Genomic DNA, 19,016 nt, shown 5'->3' with positions numbered 1-19,016 from the left:
GGCTAAGAGCATGAACCATGCCAACATAATGGTACAAGAAATGGTAGGCTTAAATTGCAACAAAGAAACCTTTAGTTTAGACTCAGAGCCAAACTTGCAAATGGCATAAGGGTGGTGACATACCAGAAGTGCTGACCAAGAAGGGCTGGTCCAGAGATGTTTTGTGATGTGTACAGTATAGGCTTAGAAGGACTTCTCTAAGGAATGAGGTGGACAGAGCTGGTCTAGTCTTCCAGCTGGGAGTGAGGAGTTTTTATCCGACAGGTACTCCCTATTTTTCTGTGATGCAGGGCTTGCTTTCCTAATTTCCCTCCTCCAAGAAAAAATGAGAAGACAGGCAGAAGAATTACATACATTTATCATGTTATATCTTTGATAGAAATACAGTGATGTAGAAATACAGTTAATCACATACAGTTAATCATGTACGGTCTTTCACTAAATGCCATATTTGAAGGGGTTCTTTTTGGTTTTCATGTACAAAACCAGTTTTAAAATCGCAGGAGAAAACCATGCTGATTCCTCAGGGAAGATAATCAGAAATGTTTGTTGCTCAAGGAATTGCTGGTACCCAAGATACTCCGCTGGGGTTGTATACTGGGCAGCCCATCCTCCATGGAAGAGTAGGGGCTGCTGTCCTATGTAGCAGCCCTCACCAGTGTATAATGCTTACAGGAGGGAGGATTCATTATTAATTATTCCAGGCTGACCAAGCTGCTCAAAGCATATGACCTCTGGCAGTGACCTTCTGTAAATCTTACAGAAGGAAAGAGCAGTCAGACATATGGCTGGATACTGCCTTTTAACTCTCAGATACCTTCTAAGTTAGAAAGATGGTTTTGAATAGTTATTTTCTATGTTTGGCCCTTAGCAGCAACTTTCTGATCATGTTGGCAAAAGTGAAACTGGTGCAGCAATGACAAAGGCTGATTTTAAGTGGCATTCCAGTGGTCTGGGTAGTTTTCCTCTGGCAAGCCTTTCACATTTACTAGATACCATCAAGGCTAATGCTTCTTTTGGTCAGTCTGTCATTTTGCTAATGCTGGTTCCTTTTTCCAACATTTTTCTCCTTTCATCTTTAAAGGGAAGAAAAGTACAGAACAGGTTCACATTCACCAGAAAAACTTTGTCCTTCTCCCTCCTGCACCCTCCCTGCCCATGGCCAAGGTGACCCTACTGCTATGTCAGGGATAATGCTGTTGGTGTCCTGTGAGGCAAGTGGGAACCGAGAAAGAGGTGTTCTTCCACTGCAGGCAGTGCCATCATGCTGCACAAGGCTTAAAGACAGGACATAGTTCAATAACTTTTTTCAGGTGTGTTTTCTCACGAAATTCTTTTGCAGCAAAGTAATAAAAGATGGCATCCAGGCAACAGTTCAGGTTGGCTAATATCATTGACACCTGAATGAAGAGGCTGATGGTTTGTTTCAGACTGCAGTCCACTATCACATGCTGTCTTACCAGGCACTGTAGGCAGATCGCAAGGTGGACAGGTGTGAAGCACACCAAAAACACCACGAGGTTGATGATAATGACTCGTAAGGAGCCACTGCCTTCTACCTTCTTTTTAGCTTGACTTTTGTGATTCAGAAGAATCCATATGTTTTGGGCAGAGCAGAAGACCATTACTGCGAGTGGGATCAGAAATCCAAAGGTTTCCACAGAAACAATGAGGGGGATGCTCCATGCCTGCTCTGACATGTTGTAAAAGCATTTAAAACAATCTTTCTTGTGAAACACATACATTGGGCTGCTGCAAAGCCAAGCTACTGCCCAGATGAAACAGCAAATCAAGATAGCCCATTTGGGGGATTGGTTAGCTCGACCTTCAAATGGGTGCCTTATGCAGATATATCTGTCTACAGTAATGCAGACAATGATGAAGATACTGCTGTATGTGTTGACGAAATAGAGAGACTCTATGAATGAGCACAGGAGTCCGGGCGCTGCTGTGATAGAGTAGTACAGCTTGAGCGGGAGTGAGAGAAGCAGCAAGACATCTGCAAGCGCAAGATTGATCATGTAAACTGAGGTTTTGGTTTGTTTCTTCCAAAAGCAGCAGAACACGGCGAGGGCCAGGGTATTGAGAACCAGCCCAAGGATGAAGGTGGGAATGGAGATCCCCATCCGCAGGGTCTTTGCTATTCTGTCAATGTCTGTAAAATTGCATTCCCTGCTGCTGTTGGTCATTTCTCCCCTAAAACAACAGAGAGAACAGGTTGGAAATGTGTAAGGCTCCCAGTTAATGCCTTGATATATCAGAGCAAGATACTTTAAAACACGACTCTGGGATATACACCTGATCAGTCTTTGGCTATTACTGAAAGTGAATCCTCATTTCTAGCACAGAGCTTTCTATTATTATAAAGGAGCCTGATTCTCAATGACAGGTAGTCTGCACCCACTGACTACCATGCCTTTTAAGGTAATCCCATTCAGATATTGAAGACACTGACCAATTCAAGCATATGTTTTCGAAAACTCTAAAGTGTACTGGGTATCTCTAGTAACTTGTACATATATTGAAACTTCCATAACGCTGATGTTCAGTTCCTTCACTACACAGAAATTCATGAAAATATTGTTCCATATTAAGGCAAGTCAAACTGATAGCTGGGATTTTGCTCTTATACCCGTGATTCCCTATGCATCAGTAGCTTTTGCTGGTGGGCTCTTACTACACCCACATTTATATGGATATTTTAATTTCATATAGTGCTTGTACCCTATGCAGTTTTTTAGAAGGTCAGCTTAAGAAGACTGATCTTTTATCTAGGTGCAAATTGAGTAAGCATGTTTTCTAGCTTGTGTTTAACTTTCAGCAGTCTTTAAATTTTGAGTTTGCAAGTACATTAAATTTTAACTGATTATTTTAGATAATCTGGCAAAGATTAACAAATGGAAGGCATGACATCTTGATAATGTAATTCCTTAAAAAAGTATAATTTGTGTGGAATAAGTGTTATCACCATTCTTAAAAATACACATATGCTTTAACAAACTATGCCTTGGAAGTGCTTTTTGATAACTTCTTTACATCAAAATCACAAAAAATCCTAATGAAAGAGAAGAAATCAGTAGTTAAAGTTTTCAGTCCAGCTCAGCCAACCAAGTAGCTCAAAAGAAATTTCGGGAGTGAAGAGGTTTTAAGAATAATTTGATCAAGAGGGGAATCTCTGCTTTGGAGGACAAAAAAATGATAAGTAGCTCATGAGCACTACCAAATGGAGCTGGACTTTGCTAAAGAAACGAAAAAACAATTAGTGAAAGATTTTTTGTTTACATGGCTAAAATAAAATATATTAAAAGAGAGAGGGAGAGAGAGAAATGGAGAACAAGTAGATTTGCTAAATATTAACTGAGGAGATGGCCTTGGGTTGTGCCAAATCTTATACCTTTGCTTTTCATATGGATGCTGATACTGTGCTGGAGGTCAGAGGTGGGATGACTTACAGGAATCAGTGAGTGATGATGGGAATAACTGCATCTGAACACAGAGTGCACTCAGAGCTTAACATGCCTGTATTAGTGAAAACAGTTTATTTCCAGCTCAGACTATGGAAAGAGGAGGCAGGTAAAGCTGAAGGTCTGACCCAGTAATTGTTACAAAGTATGTTATTAGTGTATCTGGAAAAGGATCAATCTAGTTTATCAGTTGAAGGAAAGAGTGTTAAATGTGATTAAAGCACTTCTATAACGGTTGAGTCAAAGCTTTGTACAGATTTCTGAGGAAAGCTACTAAACAAGGCTTTGACAGATCTTGCCAGACCATTATCTTTGATGACGTGTCTGCTTCTTCAGATAAGGGAAAGGCCGAAGATCAAAGGCACCTGCATTTCAGTAAAGTGTACTAGAAATAACTAAATAGCAGTAGAAAAAATGGAGTTTAGAACAAGGGCTGTTAATTAGGTGAGGAAATAGTTGCAAGAATGCTGATGAGGACTACAAACAGGCTGCATGGAGGTTACTAGGGGGGATGCACAAATTCCCCAAGACTACTCCTTGGCAGTGTTTCCCCAAGTGACCCCACTGTAGGAGCAAGTGTGACCTGCAAGGAGGTGCTGTTGGTCAGGGGCTGGACCCGACTGCCTCTTCCAGAGAACTGGACTGAGCTGCGTGAGTGGGACTGTCACAGCTTTGTGAACTTAGGAAATAGCAAAAGGAAATCTGATTGTTATCAGTGGATTTATCTGTCAGAAATGAGAACAAAAAGAAAACCTTGGTTTGTTAGTCAATCTGAGATTGACGCAATCCCTCTGAGCCAGCAATGTGCAGCAGCTGCTTAGAAAATCATGTGATTGTGGTACACGAGAGGTGAGAGAATTCTAGTGAAGGTGGAGATGCATTTGTGCCACATGTACAAGGGATTATTGTAGGCAGATGCTGCTGTCATGTAAGGGCAGGACAGGTAAGAGGAAATAGGAATGTTGTCCATTTAGCTGTGGAAAAATCAGATGCCACTAAACATTTTGGGGGGGTGACAGCCTCTTAATCCAGCACTTTGTGTGCAATATATTTATATCAGAAAATTTCTTGTGATGTCTCTTAAAAGTATGAGTTTTGATTCTACTTTTACTGGGTTTCTATTTCACTGAATGCCTTTTTTTTTTAGAATTCATTAGTACGAAATTACATATAGCATTAGTCCTGAAAATGGTTAATTTCAAGAAAATGTTACCCAGCCTTTAAACTGGTAATTTCAAGTACTCAAATGGAGTGCCTGATTCTCAAAACTTGGGGTTTTTATCATTTTGCCTCCCCTCGAATTTAAATGTCACCTCTCGAATAATCCAAGGGAATTGTTTGCAAACAGTTTACACTGAGTAATATGTTTGCCCAAAATTATTTGAAGAGTCATTTTCATTGACAAACAACCTTGCAGTCATTTCATAAACATCATCTTTACTGCATTGTCCAAATTATTAATAAAAATACTGATGATACTGAACTGTACCAAATGGTAGAGACTGATTAGTATCTCAGTGGGTACACACTAATCATATAGAAGTTTCATACAGATCATGTTTCCTTCGTTTGGTTAGGAGAATTTCTTCAGAGACAGTCTTTGAAGCCTATTTCCCTCTCCTATACCCTGTCCCCCAGTGTCACAGAAGAAAGTCAAATTACTTCTATTTCAGTTATTATCAGATGAATCTGTGTGGATTGTTACTTACGGTTGTGTTGTCTTCTGGGTGCTTGCAAACAGATTCTTTGGTGGATGATTCCAGTATTTTTCCAAATACTGAAGCCAGGCTTAGTTATCTACCATTTCCCAACTCCTCCTTTTCCACCTTCTTAAGGGGCACGCACCACGTTTGCCCTTTTCCAGTCTTCTGAATAAAATTCCTCTGTCCTCCACAAGTTTCCTGAAGGAATTGCCTGCAGCTCTAGCACTGTTTCAGACAACTTCTAGAAGCCAAAAGATAACATAAGAACCTGTAATTAACACTATTTGAGGGAGTGTGTCTTAGCTGGTCCAGACCCTGTGTCATCACTGCCCTGTTTGTTCTAAATTTCTCCTACTGAGTGAGGATTTTCTACTTCCTATGGACTAATTAAATGTGAATTGGGTTTACCGATAGCAGGAGCTAGCAGCAAAGGCATACTGACCTAGGAAATGGAACAGCAAGGTTTTACAGTATTAGCTTCGCTAGGTTTTTTGCAGCACAGCAGGATGCATGGATGGTTTTCTCTTTGTAGCTCAGATCTGAGTTCATCTGGCCCTAGCTGGGATTCACCCAAGTCTGTATGTTAGCATGGATTGGGGGATGACAGATTAAGGATATTCTTACCCATGAAAGCTTCATTAGCAGGAATATCCTCATCATAAAAATCTATAATTTACTGTAAGTGTAGGTGTAGCTTTATTAGTAAGGAAATTATAATCAGATGACAGAACCAATCATTCTTAATCTAGCTATACTACAAAAGAGGAATGAGGAAAATTCAGGTCACTGCTTCAGCAAGGACCGTAATTACCCTCCGAATCAATACAAACCAAGTAATGTTACTGCTGTGAAGCAGACTTTGTTTATATCTGTTTTCTAGAACATTATTCATGTTAGCTATAAATTGTTCTCTTGTGGATGCACAGGAGAAGAGCAAGATGGCTTAGTGCAATGAAGAGCAGTAAGCCCCACATCTGCTGTATATTTCATCTGTAGTTGGATAATTTCTTATCATTTTATTCTAAGTATTTTGATTGCAACAGAATATATTTATGCTTATCACTAAAACAGAAATCTTTCTTTCTGCTCTAAGCTAAGCAACACAACATGCTTGATCTTACTGTTCGATCTTTATAAGAAATAACCATCCAACTAGCTTAAAAATAGTGCTCTACAATCAATGCTGCTATTAAATTATTGAAAAAAATAAGTTATTAGTTAAAATATGAATTACTTTACCTGAACCCCAGCAAGCAGATCAGCAGCATTGCTTCAGTCCAGGTTGTTCTATAAAGCATGACAGCATTTGCCTACAGACCATACTCTACCAGTACTCTTACTAAATGGCATAACCACTTCCTTCTTTTCTTCTCTCTTTTTTTTTCCTATTTCAAAACACACTGCTTTTTTATATAGACAAGTGAAGGTGAAAGAGTGTAAAGACTTGAATTGTCAGCTGTTTCCAGTCAGTAATCAATGTAGGGCAGGGAGCAGTTTGTCTGTGAAGCCTGGGTTGCTTTTGGACTGGACTTTACCTGGTGTGAAACAGCTGAGAGCTTTTATGGGGTTTTGGTGGCTACCTCCAAATTTCCAATTATTCCTTGAGCTGGAGAGGAGATGGGGAATTGGAAAGTTGTAGGAGAGGCTGTCATAGAAAGAGGACTTCTTCCCCCAGTTTCTGCTCAGTTTGCATACTGGAGATAAGTAGTTTAGCACTCATGCTTCTGAAAGATACAGCTACTTACACGCATGCAGCTGTTAAACTATTTAAAGGGCATGTGCCAGTTTTAGCCAGTTCAGGTGTTTGATTCATAACTGCAAGTTGGCAAACAAATGCTTATTGGCAAGAGGACTGAGGTATATGGAGCACTAAACTAGTGCCTTACGTGCCAGTTGTATAGTAGCCAAGACACGCTTTTCTTTAAATGAGCTTTCAAGGCTTTTCCATCAATAGGACTTTCCTGATGAATCTCTGCTCTAGGAGGCGTCATGCAATGTACACCTTTTGGAAGGGTAATTGTGCTTGCAAAGAGTGAACAGCAGGAATACAGGGGCATTCATCCACTCCTGTCTTCAGGAGATAGCAGAAAAGGGTGGGACATAGCAAAGGACCCAAAGCTGCTGGTCTCCTCAGGTCCTGGCCACCTGTGGCTTGGTTGGGACTGGCATCAAATGGATGTTCATTTTTACATAAAATGATGTAATTTACTGAAAAAAAGTTACTTGCCATTTGATGACAATGTGACATTCTCATACATAGTAATTTTATCTCCAAGCAACAAAACTGGCAGAAGAATAAAACCTTAAGTAGGGACTCACCTGTGTATGTCATATGGACACTTCATATGGATGAGTGCAAATAGTCTCTCTCTGGAACCCTTCTGGCTGAAGTGTGAAACTCACTTGCTAGTGCTGAGAGCCACTCCTCTGACTTGTGGACTGCTCTTTAACATTACACACTGCAACCCTTTGCTGCAGCAGTAAATACAGGGGGGCGGTGGTGGGGGAAGTTCCAAGTAACATTTTTCAAATTGCCACCTGGCTTTGGAGGTAATTTGGTCTTTCTGGGGAAAGTCTGCACTTCCTGCAGAAAAAGTGGCACTAGCATTTGTACCACAGGACTTGGAGAAGAAAAAACTTGCAATTTCTTAATACATGTTTTTTTTATTCCTGTCTCATCTAAAAATGAGATTTGAAGGAGAAAAAAAAGGAAAAAAAAAGCAGAACCCAAACAAAGTTTGGGTAAACCTTGTAAGAAAATCACGTGACAGAGGAAATGAAGGTAACATGATTCATAGCATTTGGGAAACACCTTATGGAATTGGGAGGTTTCAAGGGCTTTTCAACTTCTGTCTTCTCAGAGCTAGCTACAAGTCTCGGCAATGGACTGTAATGAATCTGGAGTCACGAAAAGAAATCTAGGAGTGCAACTAAATATTAGCAGAAAACAAATACCCTACAGTTATGTGTGACCTTTGAATGAATTATTCTGTGTCATGTTGCAGCTGAAAAGAGGTTTCTTCTTTAATTCTCTCACTGCAGGTATATTTCAGACTTAGCTTTAAAATGAATTTTAATACTTTGTGCTGCCTTCACTCACAGCACTACATTAATTCCTTGTGGCTCTATGAACTTCCCACTTAGTATCACTTGGTACATCAGAGCTAAACAAAAAAAAAATCAACATTTCTGTACGCATCAACTGCATATTTGCTAAGCTGGCAATTTGCTTGTGATATGTGTGGGTTCATCGCTTGTAGGTGAGCATGTAATTTGTTGGTGAGCATGTAAGTCATTCTTTTGCAGATTGGCCTTTTTGGTTTAAATTAGGACAACTTTTATCTAGATTATATTTAATGAGGGCAAGTTATGAATCACTCACTCCCACACCTACAGATAGATTATTGGCTGAGAAATCAGAGCTTGTTTGCCCCCGTCTTTGGTGACTGCTTTTGTAATTTCTTCCACCAGGTACTATACATGAATATGCTCAAGCAGAAATTGTTTCAGTGAGTCCTTTGTGTTCCCAGTGCCTTTATCACCCAGCACTGCCACTTGCTGAATGCTGAATTCTAGGGACCCAGGCAGCTGCATGGCTCTGAGGTTTTCAATGGGAAGAAGGCCTTTGTTTGTTTCAGTTTATTTTTGTAATTAACCACTAAAATGTGCTGGATGTATCTTGTTTGCCCTGCCTAGAGACAACAGTCTTATCAGCCTTATCCTTTTCCCAATGTTGCGTTCCAGCTAGCAAATGAATAGTGGTTGGAAGAACATAAACCAAACTCTGGGTAACTAAAAGGAAGTGTATGAGCAAAAAAATTCATAACGCTTATGGCGAAGATGAGTAGTTTTTTTTGTGGTTAGGGTTTTTTTAGAGGTTAGTGAGCTTTCTCCATCTTCTATCCTCTAGGTACAATAAGTGCTGCTCTTGCTAAGTGAGGCAGCAGTGGTCATTTTCAAGGAATCAAAATCTTTTTCAGAGGAAACACGTTTATACAGTGCAAAACCACATTCATTTGCATTACAGCATCATGAATTCTGCTGTTCTTCTTTTTAATGGAAAATACAACAACGCAGCTTTGCAGTTCAGCTTTCACAAATGTCTAAAATTTGTGTTTTCTTGTACTTAATGTCCAGAATGGAATAAGATGGGTCTCAGATCTAGAATTAAGATGCTCAAGCGTAAATGAATCAAATTTCAAAGGTGGGGTCCAATGTGTTTCTGTGACACTCCGAAGGCATATGTGACTTCTTGTTCTCCCAGACAGCTATAAAGTATCATGTCAGATAACAAGACTTAATCATCCAGAACAAAAAGAGTCAGGAAAAGACATTGCTCAGTAGAGAGCTAGGAGGTGAGTGAAAAATTGTCTGTCTTCTTTGTCCTTGTGAAGAGTGCTGGATGCTGGGGAAATAAAAGGCTTATCAGTCCAGACCTCAGTCTAAGTTATCTTCTGTGTTGTGCTGTGACTGCTTTCTGATATTTTTGTGTGTATTTAAAGGTTTCAAAAACTGGATGGCCTAAGTGAGTTAAGCTAACAAGTTGTCTTGTTCTAAGCAGGCTACCATAGCTTGCTACCCCAAAAGGGATTGGCCTCCTTATTTTAAGAGGGGTGGTGCTGGGGACTTCATCTAACTCCAGCTGAGCAGCAGCACACTCCCGGAAAGAACCACACAAAGAGGTCGTGATGCTATCATCTACCCAGAGATGTACCTTGATGCCCTTTCTGTGTAAAGAACAGGTAAGTTAAACAACAAGCTCAATTTTCATTGGTGACTTAGAAATTGTTGTTTATACTTGGGCTGGAATACAAACAGTGTTTTCTTTATCTGGAGGCCTTTCACTTCACACTAGTGCTTTTTGGGTTGCTCAGTACTCTTTTCCTCATTTTCATAAGCAATCAAAGCCTGGCTTACAGTGAGCTATCTTAATTGTGCAGTTGCAAACTTTGGATGGCTAGGGGCTTGAGTTTTTCTCACAGAGCCACTTTTTTGCAGAAAGTGCAGGAGACTGCAAAACTGGAAATTGGGAAACCTGGCAACTGCTGTATTTTATGGGGAACAGCCACATTCAGCCTTTCCAAGATGAGGCAGAGAACTTTAAAGGCAGCCCAGGACAGAGCAAAAAGTGAAGTTGTTCTTGGAGCTGGCCAGCTATGAGTGTAGATTTGTTGCTGACTGCATTTGAGAAACCTTACAAAGGTTTCTTAGGGTTGTATGTTGAGAGGAAAGGAACTGGCCAGTCTGGTGAGCAGCCAGTTTCATGCTAGTATGGTTGAGTGAGCAGAACTGTGGGAGTAATATTTTAAGGTACAGAATATTTTTGGCTGTATCTGAATCAGAAATTCACCAAAAGAACACCAAGCATGCATCTCCTTCGTAACTTCAGACACCCACAGTCTACAGCTGAGCTGAAATTGTCTAATTCACCATAGTTCAATTCCAGAGCCAAAAAGGCCACTTAGACATGGCCAGTGTCAGCCAGGTGCCAGTGAGGACATGCATTTCATGGCCAGTCCACCCCTCCTCCAAGGCAGGGACAGAGCAGCCTGTGTCTGGCCAAAAGCAATTCTCGTCGTGGGCATACCAATAAGCTATAACTTTTCTTGGGTATTTGTAGGAAGGAGCAGCCAGTCAAGCTGTGAACTCAGCTTTAGTGAAACTGTGTAAGAATAGACACAGTTTCCTGCATGAATGTGCTTTGCAGTCTGCTCCATGAGATTCACCAGCGCACTCCCCACCTGTGCCACCCAGCCAGTCGAGAGGGTTTGTGGTTGCTCAGCATAGCTGGGCTGGTGCTGATGAAGCACAGCCCAAGCAATTGCCATCCACCAAGATGCATGCAATTCTTACAGGTGTTTCCATGGGACATATACAGACTGTGTCTTTTGAGGAGACCCCTGGAAAGGGAAAAATGCAAGGCTGCTGTGTTGATCTCTTAAAACAGAGAAAAGATTTTGTTTAATGAAGATGATGTGCTCACTGAGCAGTGGCGCTACCAAAGGAAATGGTAGGTGTGCACAAAACTAAGATTTCAGATGAAACCATCAACTAATTTCACAGTCATCCAGTAGAAGAAACTAATGGTTAGAAGCAGTGTGGATACAAACCTGGGACCCGAGCAGGGAGACCACATGGCTCCTTAGCAGGCCTTCTGAGCACTCAAGCTCCTGTGGGTTATAACGTCATATTGCAGTGAAATAGGATATTTCTCTGCTCTGTCTTACCACTCCAGTGGCAGTGTGTGGTGATTGCACACTATTCTTTTTCCTGACACAGGCAGTGATCAGATCAGAGCGCCACATTATGCTCACCCATCTACACCATATAACATAATACTCTGATAAATGATGTATCTAGATCTACTTTTTTTTTCATAGAAAAACATCTTCTCAGCCTTTGCCTTGCATTTGGTAACAAAACACATAATGAAAATTATTTTCTGTGTATTTTCATTATACTGAGTGTTACCTGAGCACTGTTGACTGGAGCATCACCATCTTCCTTCTGGATGATGGAAGTCAACAACCATCACTACAATCTGGCACAGAGGGACACCAGTGCAGGAAAGCAGCAGCAGCTGCACTGCACGCTTGTGCCTTGCACAGTCATTCCTGTACCTTCACACAGATGGCCATGCACAAAGGGGTAGAAGCTGCCTCATCTGCAGGATTTATGCACTCTCAATACTACAACTTTCTGAAAGACCCATTTCTGTCCAATGGCTTGGACTGAAAAAGAGCTGACTTGTGTGGAAACTGCATTTTTTCCATTTCTTTTAACTCTTCATCCATCTCTCCTCAGTGTAGGGACTGACATTTCTGGAAAGGAAGCCCTACACACTCAAGCTTGTAACTGCAATGGATTTACTCCTTGAGAAGCTGGCGGCTCATGGCTTAGACAGGTGTATACTTCGCTGGGTAAAAAACTGGCTGGATGGCTGAGCCCAGAGAGTTGTGGTGAATGGAGTTAAATTCAGTTGGTGGCTGGTCACAGGTGGTGTTCCCCAGGGCTCTGTATTTGGGCCAGTTTTCTTTAATATCTTTATCAATGATCTGGACGAGGGGATTGAATGCACCCTCAGTAAGTTTGCCAATGACACTAAGCTGGGAGGGAGGGTTGATCTGCTTGAGGGTAGGAAGGCTATACAAAGGGATCTGGACAGGCTGGATCAATGGGCCAAGGCCAATCGTATGAAGTTCAACAAGGCCAAGTGCCGGGTCCTGCACTTTGGTCACAACAACCCCATGCAGCACTACAGGCTTGGGGAAGAGTGGCTGGAAAGCTGCCCAGCAGAAAAAGACCTGGGTGTGCTGGTTGACAGCCGGCTGAATATGAGCCAGCAGTGTGCCCAGGTGGCCAAGAAGGCCAATGGCATCCTGGCCTGCATCAGAAATAGTGTGGCCAGCAGGAGCAGGGAAGTGATTGTTCCCCCGTAGTGGACACTGGTGAGGCTGCACCTCAAGTACTGTGTTCAGTTTTTGGCCCCTCACTACAGGAAAGACATTGAGGTGCTGGAGTGTGTCCAGAGGAGGGTAACCAAGTTGGTGAAGGTCTTATGAGGAGCAGCTGAAGAGGCTGGGGTTGTTTAGTCTGGAGAAGAGGAGGCTGAGGGGAGACCTTATCCCTCTCTATACAGCTACCTGAAAGGAGGTTGTAGTGAGGTGGGTGCTGGTCTCTTCTATCAAGTAACTAGTAATAGGACGAGAGGAAATGGCCTCAGATTGCGGCAGGGGAGGTTTAGGTTGGATATTAGGAAAAATGTCTTTACTGAAAGGGTTGTCAGGCATTGGAACAGGCTGCCCAGGGAAGTGGTGGAGTCACCATCCCTGGAGGTGTTCATAAAACATGTAGACGTGGCACTTCAAGACATGGTTTAGTGGACATGGTGGTATTGGGTTGATGGTTGGACTCTATGATCTTAAAGGTCTTTTCCAACCTAAACAATTCTATAATTCTATGATTAGAGTCAAATGAAAATCACAGATTGGCCTAAAAGTAATATTTTCCAGATATGAGATGTAGCCTGTTTCATTAATGCATGTCAGCTTTGCACTCTGGGTCTTTCCCATTTTTAGCTTACGTGTTGCCAAGTTGCCACTACCTCTTTATTGTTTTCAGACCAGTGTGTATTCAGCTGTGCATTAATAAGGAATGTCTCAAAGGACTGCAGAGAAGCGGGACCAGCTCTGGCCCCTCGCAGTATGGCCAAAATGAATGTTGCTGTCCCACGGACAAGGCTATTTGAGACATGAGTTGGGGAACTGTTTCTCATACTGGTATTGTCTCACCTCAGTAATGGCAGTTAGCATGCCCATGGCTCACGTGTTTGCTTAGCTTGGTGTTTTTCTTGAGGTTTCTGCGGCCTATAGCACGAATTGCTCCATCACTGTGAAGTGTACTGGCAGGGTGCACTTGTCAGTGCAGACTCTCCAGCCTGTGTCCCCTCATGTTGGCACTTAGATCTGAGGGTATGAGAATTGCTGTCAACCTCGCTGCTGCTGTAAGGTGTTCTGACAGATCCCAGAGCATCAAAGTCCCAACTTGAATCACTGAGTAACTTAAGATGGAGATGCAATGAGTGCTGCTGAGAAATAGAAAGTGCCCAGGAAGAGCTCGTCAGACAGACAAAAAAAAAAAAAAAAAAAGTTTAAGGAAATGCTTACAGGGATCCCTGTGATTACTTCAAAGACAGTTCTGAGGGGTTGCCGGTGCTGGTAGAGGAAACGCTACCCGACAGTGCCATCTTGGGGTAGTTTAATATCTATAAATTGGACAAGGGGCGTCAAGGAGGAGCTTGACTCTTCCTTTGTGTGGTGCGCCCTCTCCCCATATGTGTATATATATATATATGTGTGTGTATATATTTGTGTGTGTATCAATGTCATAATGACTTACTAAGAGTCATTATGTTGTACATGTGGGTTGCATGCACACTTAATTTATGAGCTTTATTTTGTTCTCATCTGTCCTAATCTGTCCTGGCTGACTGCTTTTTATTTTAATAAGATAGCCAGCCTTTGAGAGAGAGAGCTCTGTTTTATGCTGCTGAAAAAATGACTCTTTGTGAAAACACATCTTTCTCTGTTCTCCCTTGGAAAGAGCAACCGAGCAAGTTTCCTTATTTATTCTTGTGCAGAAGGGGTCTCTGCTCTGAAGAGAATTGACCATCCTTGAATCTGGCATCTGAAGAGGACAGTAATGGAGGTAAGTTCAATCACTTGTAGCTTGTTTCTTCTTTGTTTGTAGGTCATCTGGCCTTGCTATCAACATATGATAAGTATTTATAATATAAATGGTGGGTATTGGTCTCAGGTTCTTGGATGCTGCCGAAGTGGGGGCAAGGTGGGGATGCTGCAATGAGCTGCCAGCCCAGCTGGCTCCAAAGGGGCAAAAGCACTCTGGCTTGTTTCACTGAGAGTGGGAGTTCATCCTTCTTTGTGTGCAGAAAAGTTGTGGTGTTTGAGCCTAACGGCAGCTAGATACTTATTTCCTTCTGATGTGTAATGTTAGTCTAGCTGAGTCCATAGTTGTCTTTGTTCTGGCTGCCTGCCATAGACAAGTGTTTTTACACAAAAGTTAGAGTGAATGGCTTTGGAAATAAAACTGCACTTCACTGAGTATAATCATGCCACTTACAATGATAATCTTCTAGCTTTCTGCTTCAAACCAAGTGCTGGAGATTTATTTGAAATGCTGAAAAGGTCCCTTTGCTTTAGCACAGGTGCATTCCTTAAATAGCCTGTATAGATAAGCCTCATAACATGAAAGGGATCAAGAAAGCAATTTGTAGGAAAGTGGAAAACCTCAAACAGATGAAAACCTCTCAAATTAACTAATGCTAGAATGGCAGAAACTATCACACAATCAGATGCAGACTTTTCTGAACAAAGAGAAAAGCTAAGATTTTTAAAAGATCTTAGGGGACAGAAACTTTGGCAAGTAACTTTACCAGGTTACTGAAATATCAGTCTGAGATGACAACTTTTGAACTTCTGTGAACACAGCCTGTTGTGGGTCTGACAGGCAGCCTCTGAAAGACCCAGCAATTATCTGAAGCTCAGAGTGGTCCAGCCTGCCTGCAGGGGTGGGGGTGTGTGTGCATGTCTGGATCTGTGGTAGCCAGGATGCTCTGCACTTTAAAAATGCATTTTATCACTGCATCCAGCTAAAGGTGTGTTGGCCTGCATTAGGTATGAAGGCCAGATGCCAACGTGACTGCTCCCAGGGATGATTCTTGCCGTATGATACGTAGGGCTTTGTTGTGCTGCAGTGTCCTGGGCATGGGGGCCTTCAGGGAGTCAGGTAAAGGCCCTCAGTGTATGCTGACTAGTTAGCTTTCTCCAGGAAGGACCGATTCTGGGTTTTGTGCTACAAACCAGGCTTGTCTTAAAGGCCTCATCTGTTTGGAGCTGGATGAAGGGTGCATGAGCTGAGTGCAAGTGCCAGCCTCTACTAAAAACCTGTCGTGCTCTTATGATAGGCTGCTCTGAATAAACCCCATTTCTTCCTGTGTTGAGTGGGAGGAGTCATTGTTAAGACCATGGCAGTTGCACAGGGATTGTTCTGAGGTGGCCGAGAAACTTGTGAAAGTAGGTCATCATGTAGGAATTTAATTGTATTGTTGCCTTGAAGTCTTGTGCTTTTGGACTCCTCACTGATCCCAGGGATTACCTTACATGCATACACCAAGTGTGACCTATTTTGGTCTTTGCAAAAAGGGGCTTTAGATGTCATGCTGGGCTTAAATTTTCTAGGCCAGAAGAAGAAGTTCCTTTGCAAATCATTTCACTGATCCTAGACCTCCAGTTGGGATTTTTCTTGAGCATGCAGATATACAATGGCAACTGGCCAGATGTGCAGATATTTCTCCAGTTCCACCTTAAACCTGCCGTATTCCTCAAACCGCAAGCCTTTACACCCCGGATCACAGCCTGAGGGTCACCTCCCAGATTGAAAGAGCAAAGCTTCCCTGGAGATGCCTTCAACCAGTGAGCCTGGGACTTGCAGTCCGCCAGAGCCCAGTCACAACTCAGGCCTTTGCCACTCTGCCAGAATGGGTGCTGGGGGTCTTCTCAGGGTCAGACCCTCTGCTCCCATGGGACGATGATGCTGCAGCCTGCAGTGCTGCCAGAGAAGGCCAGCATGATGGAGCCCCACAGAGCTCTGCCTGGGGCCATGGTGGGAGAGGGTTCAGGGCCTCACCTGGTCCTGAGCAGCAGAGGGCAGTTTTCACCTGGGAGATGTGTTAATCAGTCACTAGTGAAACATAAAGGCACAATTTGGTCATCACTTTAGCCTGACAGAGTTATCCTGTCAGGTGTGGGGTGAAATAGGAGCCACTTGAGGGGCCCTGGGGTGCCTGGCTGTGACATTACACTTCGCCTCTGTGTGATGCATTTAATTCCCCGTTGTTTAACAAAAAAGTCTTAAACAGAGGTTTAATTTAAAACCAAACCGTGTTGCCTCTCAGCTTTGGTATTCTGAAGCACGGCAGCAGCATTGCTTGTGTTTGCATAGCTTGCAGCTTGTAGAGGCACAGCATCTGTTGTGTCTCTCTGACACCTAGATTTTGCAGCCAGTGGGAAGGGGCTTTACCTTCCCGCTGCCTTTCATAGATCTCTGACAACTTACAGTCAAGAAGCTGGTGCATGAAATAGAGTTTTCATGAGAAAGCAGTAGTATTTCCAGATTTTTGTGTAGGTTGTCTACTAATAGGGACTAGAATAATTCATAATGGTACAAAACAAATGGAAGTAGTTTATGACTGTATGAACATACTCTTTTAGAATGATATTTCCCTATATTATTATAAGTGTTACAAAAATTACTTTCTCTGTTTGCGGCCTCCTAACTTAAGACTTAACTCTACAACATGATTAACTGTTGCAGGAATGACAGAATCTACAAGACAGTGGAAGTCAAATTTAGTATTCCAAATGGTGTTGGCAAGTTGGATAAATTGTTTGGAAAATAAAGAATTCAATGGGCCATAAAGACGTATGTGAAATTTTGCACATACATAGGAACAGTTGTGAGAACAAATGTGAGATGTGGGTGAGCTTGATATGCTGCAGAACTGAAAAAGTGGATCTGGGCCTGAGAGTAGATTGCAAATGGAATATGACTGGAAATTAAATGGAAGATTATGCTGTTGTAGAAAGAAGTCAACATGATTATGGGGTATGCAATTATTTAAGACTTTAGAAGAACTATATTCAGTCTTGGGTGTCTCTCTAAAAAAATGAAAGAAAGAAAGAAAAAAACCAGCCCAATCCAAGAGAGCCTAGAAGACAGGAGCAAGCATAGTGCGCTACATCTGAAGTGCAGAAGTAGCTGGGTGTACTTAGAGCACAGATGTTGAAGTGTGGAGGACATAAATAAGTCTTCAAATACATAAATCATAGCTATGAAGGGAATAAATAGTTTGCTATATCCACTGTGGATGGGAAAAGAAAGAATGGGTTTACACTGCAGCTGGAAATTAAAATAAACCCTTCTAATGCTGAAGATAGATGAAACTAGAAATACTGCTGGCTGTGAGGTGTTACTAAAAGCAGGTTAGACAAAATTCTGCTAATTATAACATAGGAATACTTGAGCTGGCCTTTCATTAGATGGTCTCTTCCTGCCTTTTCTGCAGGTCTGTGCTTTCACATACAAAAGATTGAGGTGAATTAGAAATCACCTTGGATAATGTGACATCTACACATGTGTTAGCATTGGAGGGGGCAGAGAAGACCCTAACTGATTGCACACTTTGAGTACAAATCAATGTAATCCCAGAGTGGCATAAACCCTTACCTTGGTATGAGTCCTCCTTATTTTCTGCAAATTGACAGTAGCCCTTTATCAGGTGGTATAATCACTAGATTGTTTTACTCCATGCCTAATTTAGCACAGATTTGTTCCCTGATCTCAGCAGGGGCCACAGCTGACGGAAAGTCAGGAACTCCCCCATACATCATTGCACTCTCTAAAAAGAAACCCAGCAACAGAGTGCTACAAAAAAAGGGGGAAAAAGAAAAAAGGACATGAAAAGAATTAATGTAATTTTATTCAGATGCTTCTTTGCCATGTGTCATCTGTAGGCAAGGGTGAGCACCACTAAAGCAGTCCTCTCTGGGTTATTGGCTGGAAATTGAGGTGAGGGAGCTCGTATCTTATTTTATGTTATAATTTTCAGGAGTTGCCTAAAGGGTATTCTAAGTTTCACTATTAAATCTGATATCAACACTGGTAATATCCATTGCGTGGAGCTTTGTGTGGCAAAAGAACGTAGAACATTTTTTATGTAATTTTGTATCATTTGACTAAGCAATGTCTAAATGTTTTTAAAGACATTATTCTGCTGCCAAAATCACTCGTGCTGTAAAATAAAAGGGTAGAAATACCATCCAGCTGCAGTTAACATAGATGACAAACCTGGGGCTTACTAGTTGTTGGCTAGGTCACTCTTCCCATGGTTTTCCACAGTTTATTTTATCTAACATGGAAAAAAAATCTAATAAATAGATACAAACAAGATACCTGCTTAACAGTAAAATAATCATTTATTTTTACTGTTTAGGAGAATCACTTATGACAAACACTGTGAGATTCTGCTCTGCTGTACTGAGATTTACCAATGAGAGCTTGCCCCAGTGTGCTGCTTGCATTGCAGGTAAATTAACAGTGGACAGTGCATTACTTTTAAGCGTTGCCCTTTCATCTAGTGTTTGAGCAGCATCTTCAGGATACCTCCAGATCTAGACCACATGAAGGAGTGTCATAGGCACAAGAGCTATCAGGCAAATGTGTGGGAGAGCCAGTCTTAGAGCTGGGGTGAGTGTTTGGGAAGGGAAAGGTG

General features: G+C 41.9%; 1 protein-coding gene across 1 annotated transcript; it reads right to left on the bottom strand.

Annotated features, from left to right (window-relative positions):
* Nucleotides 1-341: 341 nt before the first annotated feature.
* On the bottom strand, nucleotides 342-7,622 carry GPR55 (G protein-coupled receptor 55). The gene is made up of 3 exons (XM_009930976.2): nucleotides 6,407-7,622; nucleotides 5,174-5,408; nucleotides 342-2,196 (listed from the first exon to the last, which is right to left on the bottom strand). The coding sequence occupies exon 3, from the start codon at nucleotides 2,187-2,189 to the stop codon at nucleotides 1,263-1,265; it is 927 nt and encodes a 308-aa protein (XP_009929278.1). The 5' UTR covers nucleotides 2,190-2,196; nucleotides 5,174-5,408; nucleotides 6,407-7,622; the 3' UTR covers nucleotides 342-1,262.
* Between the last annotated feature and the right edge of the window lie 11,394 nt (nucleotides 7,623-19,016).

The sequence above is a fragment of the Haliaeetus albicilla genome, chromosome 9 (genome assembly GCF_947461875.1).
Source record: "Haliaeetus albicilla chromosome 9, bHalAlb1.1, whole genome shotgun sequence".
Lineage (NCBI taxonomy): Eukaryota > Metazoa > Chordata > Aves > Accipitriformes > Accipitridae > Haliaeetus > Haliaeetus albicilla.
Note: the sequence above shows the minus strand (reverse complement) of the source record. Positions and strands in the feature narration are given on the sequence as shown.

What these genes read in the sequence shown, in the direction of transcription:
- GPR55 (XM_009930976.2), bottom strand. Translation starts at nt 2,189, where the DNA reads ATGACCAACAGCAGCAGGGAATGCAATTTTACAGACATTGACAGAATA.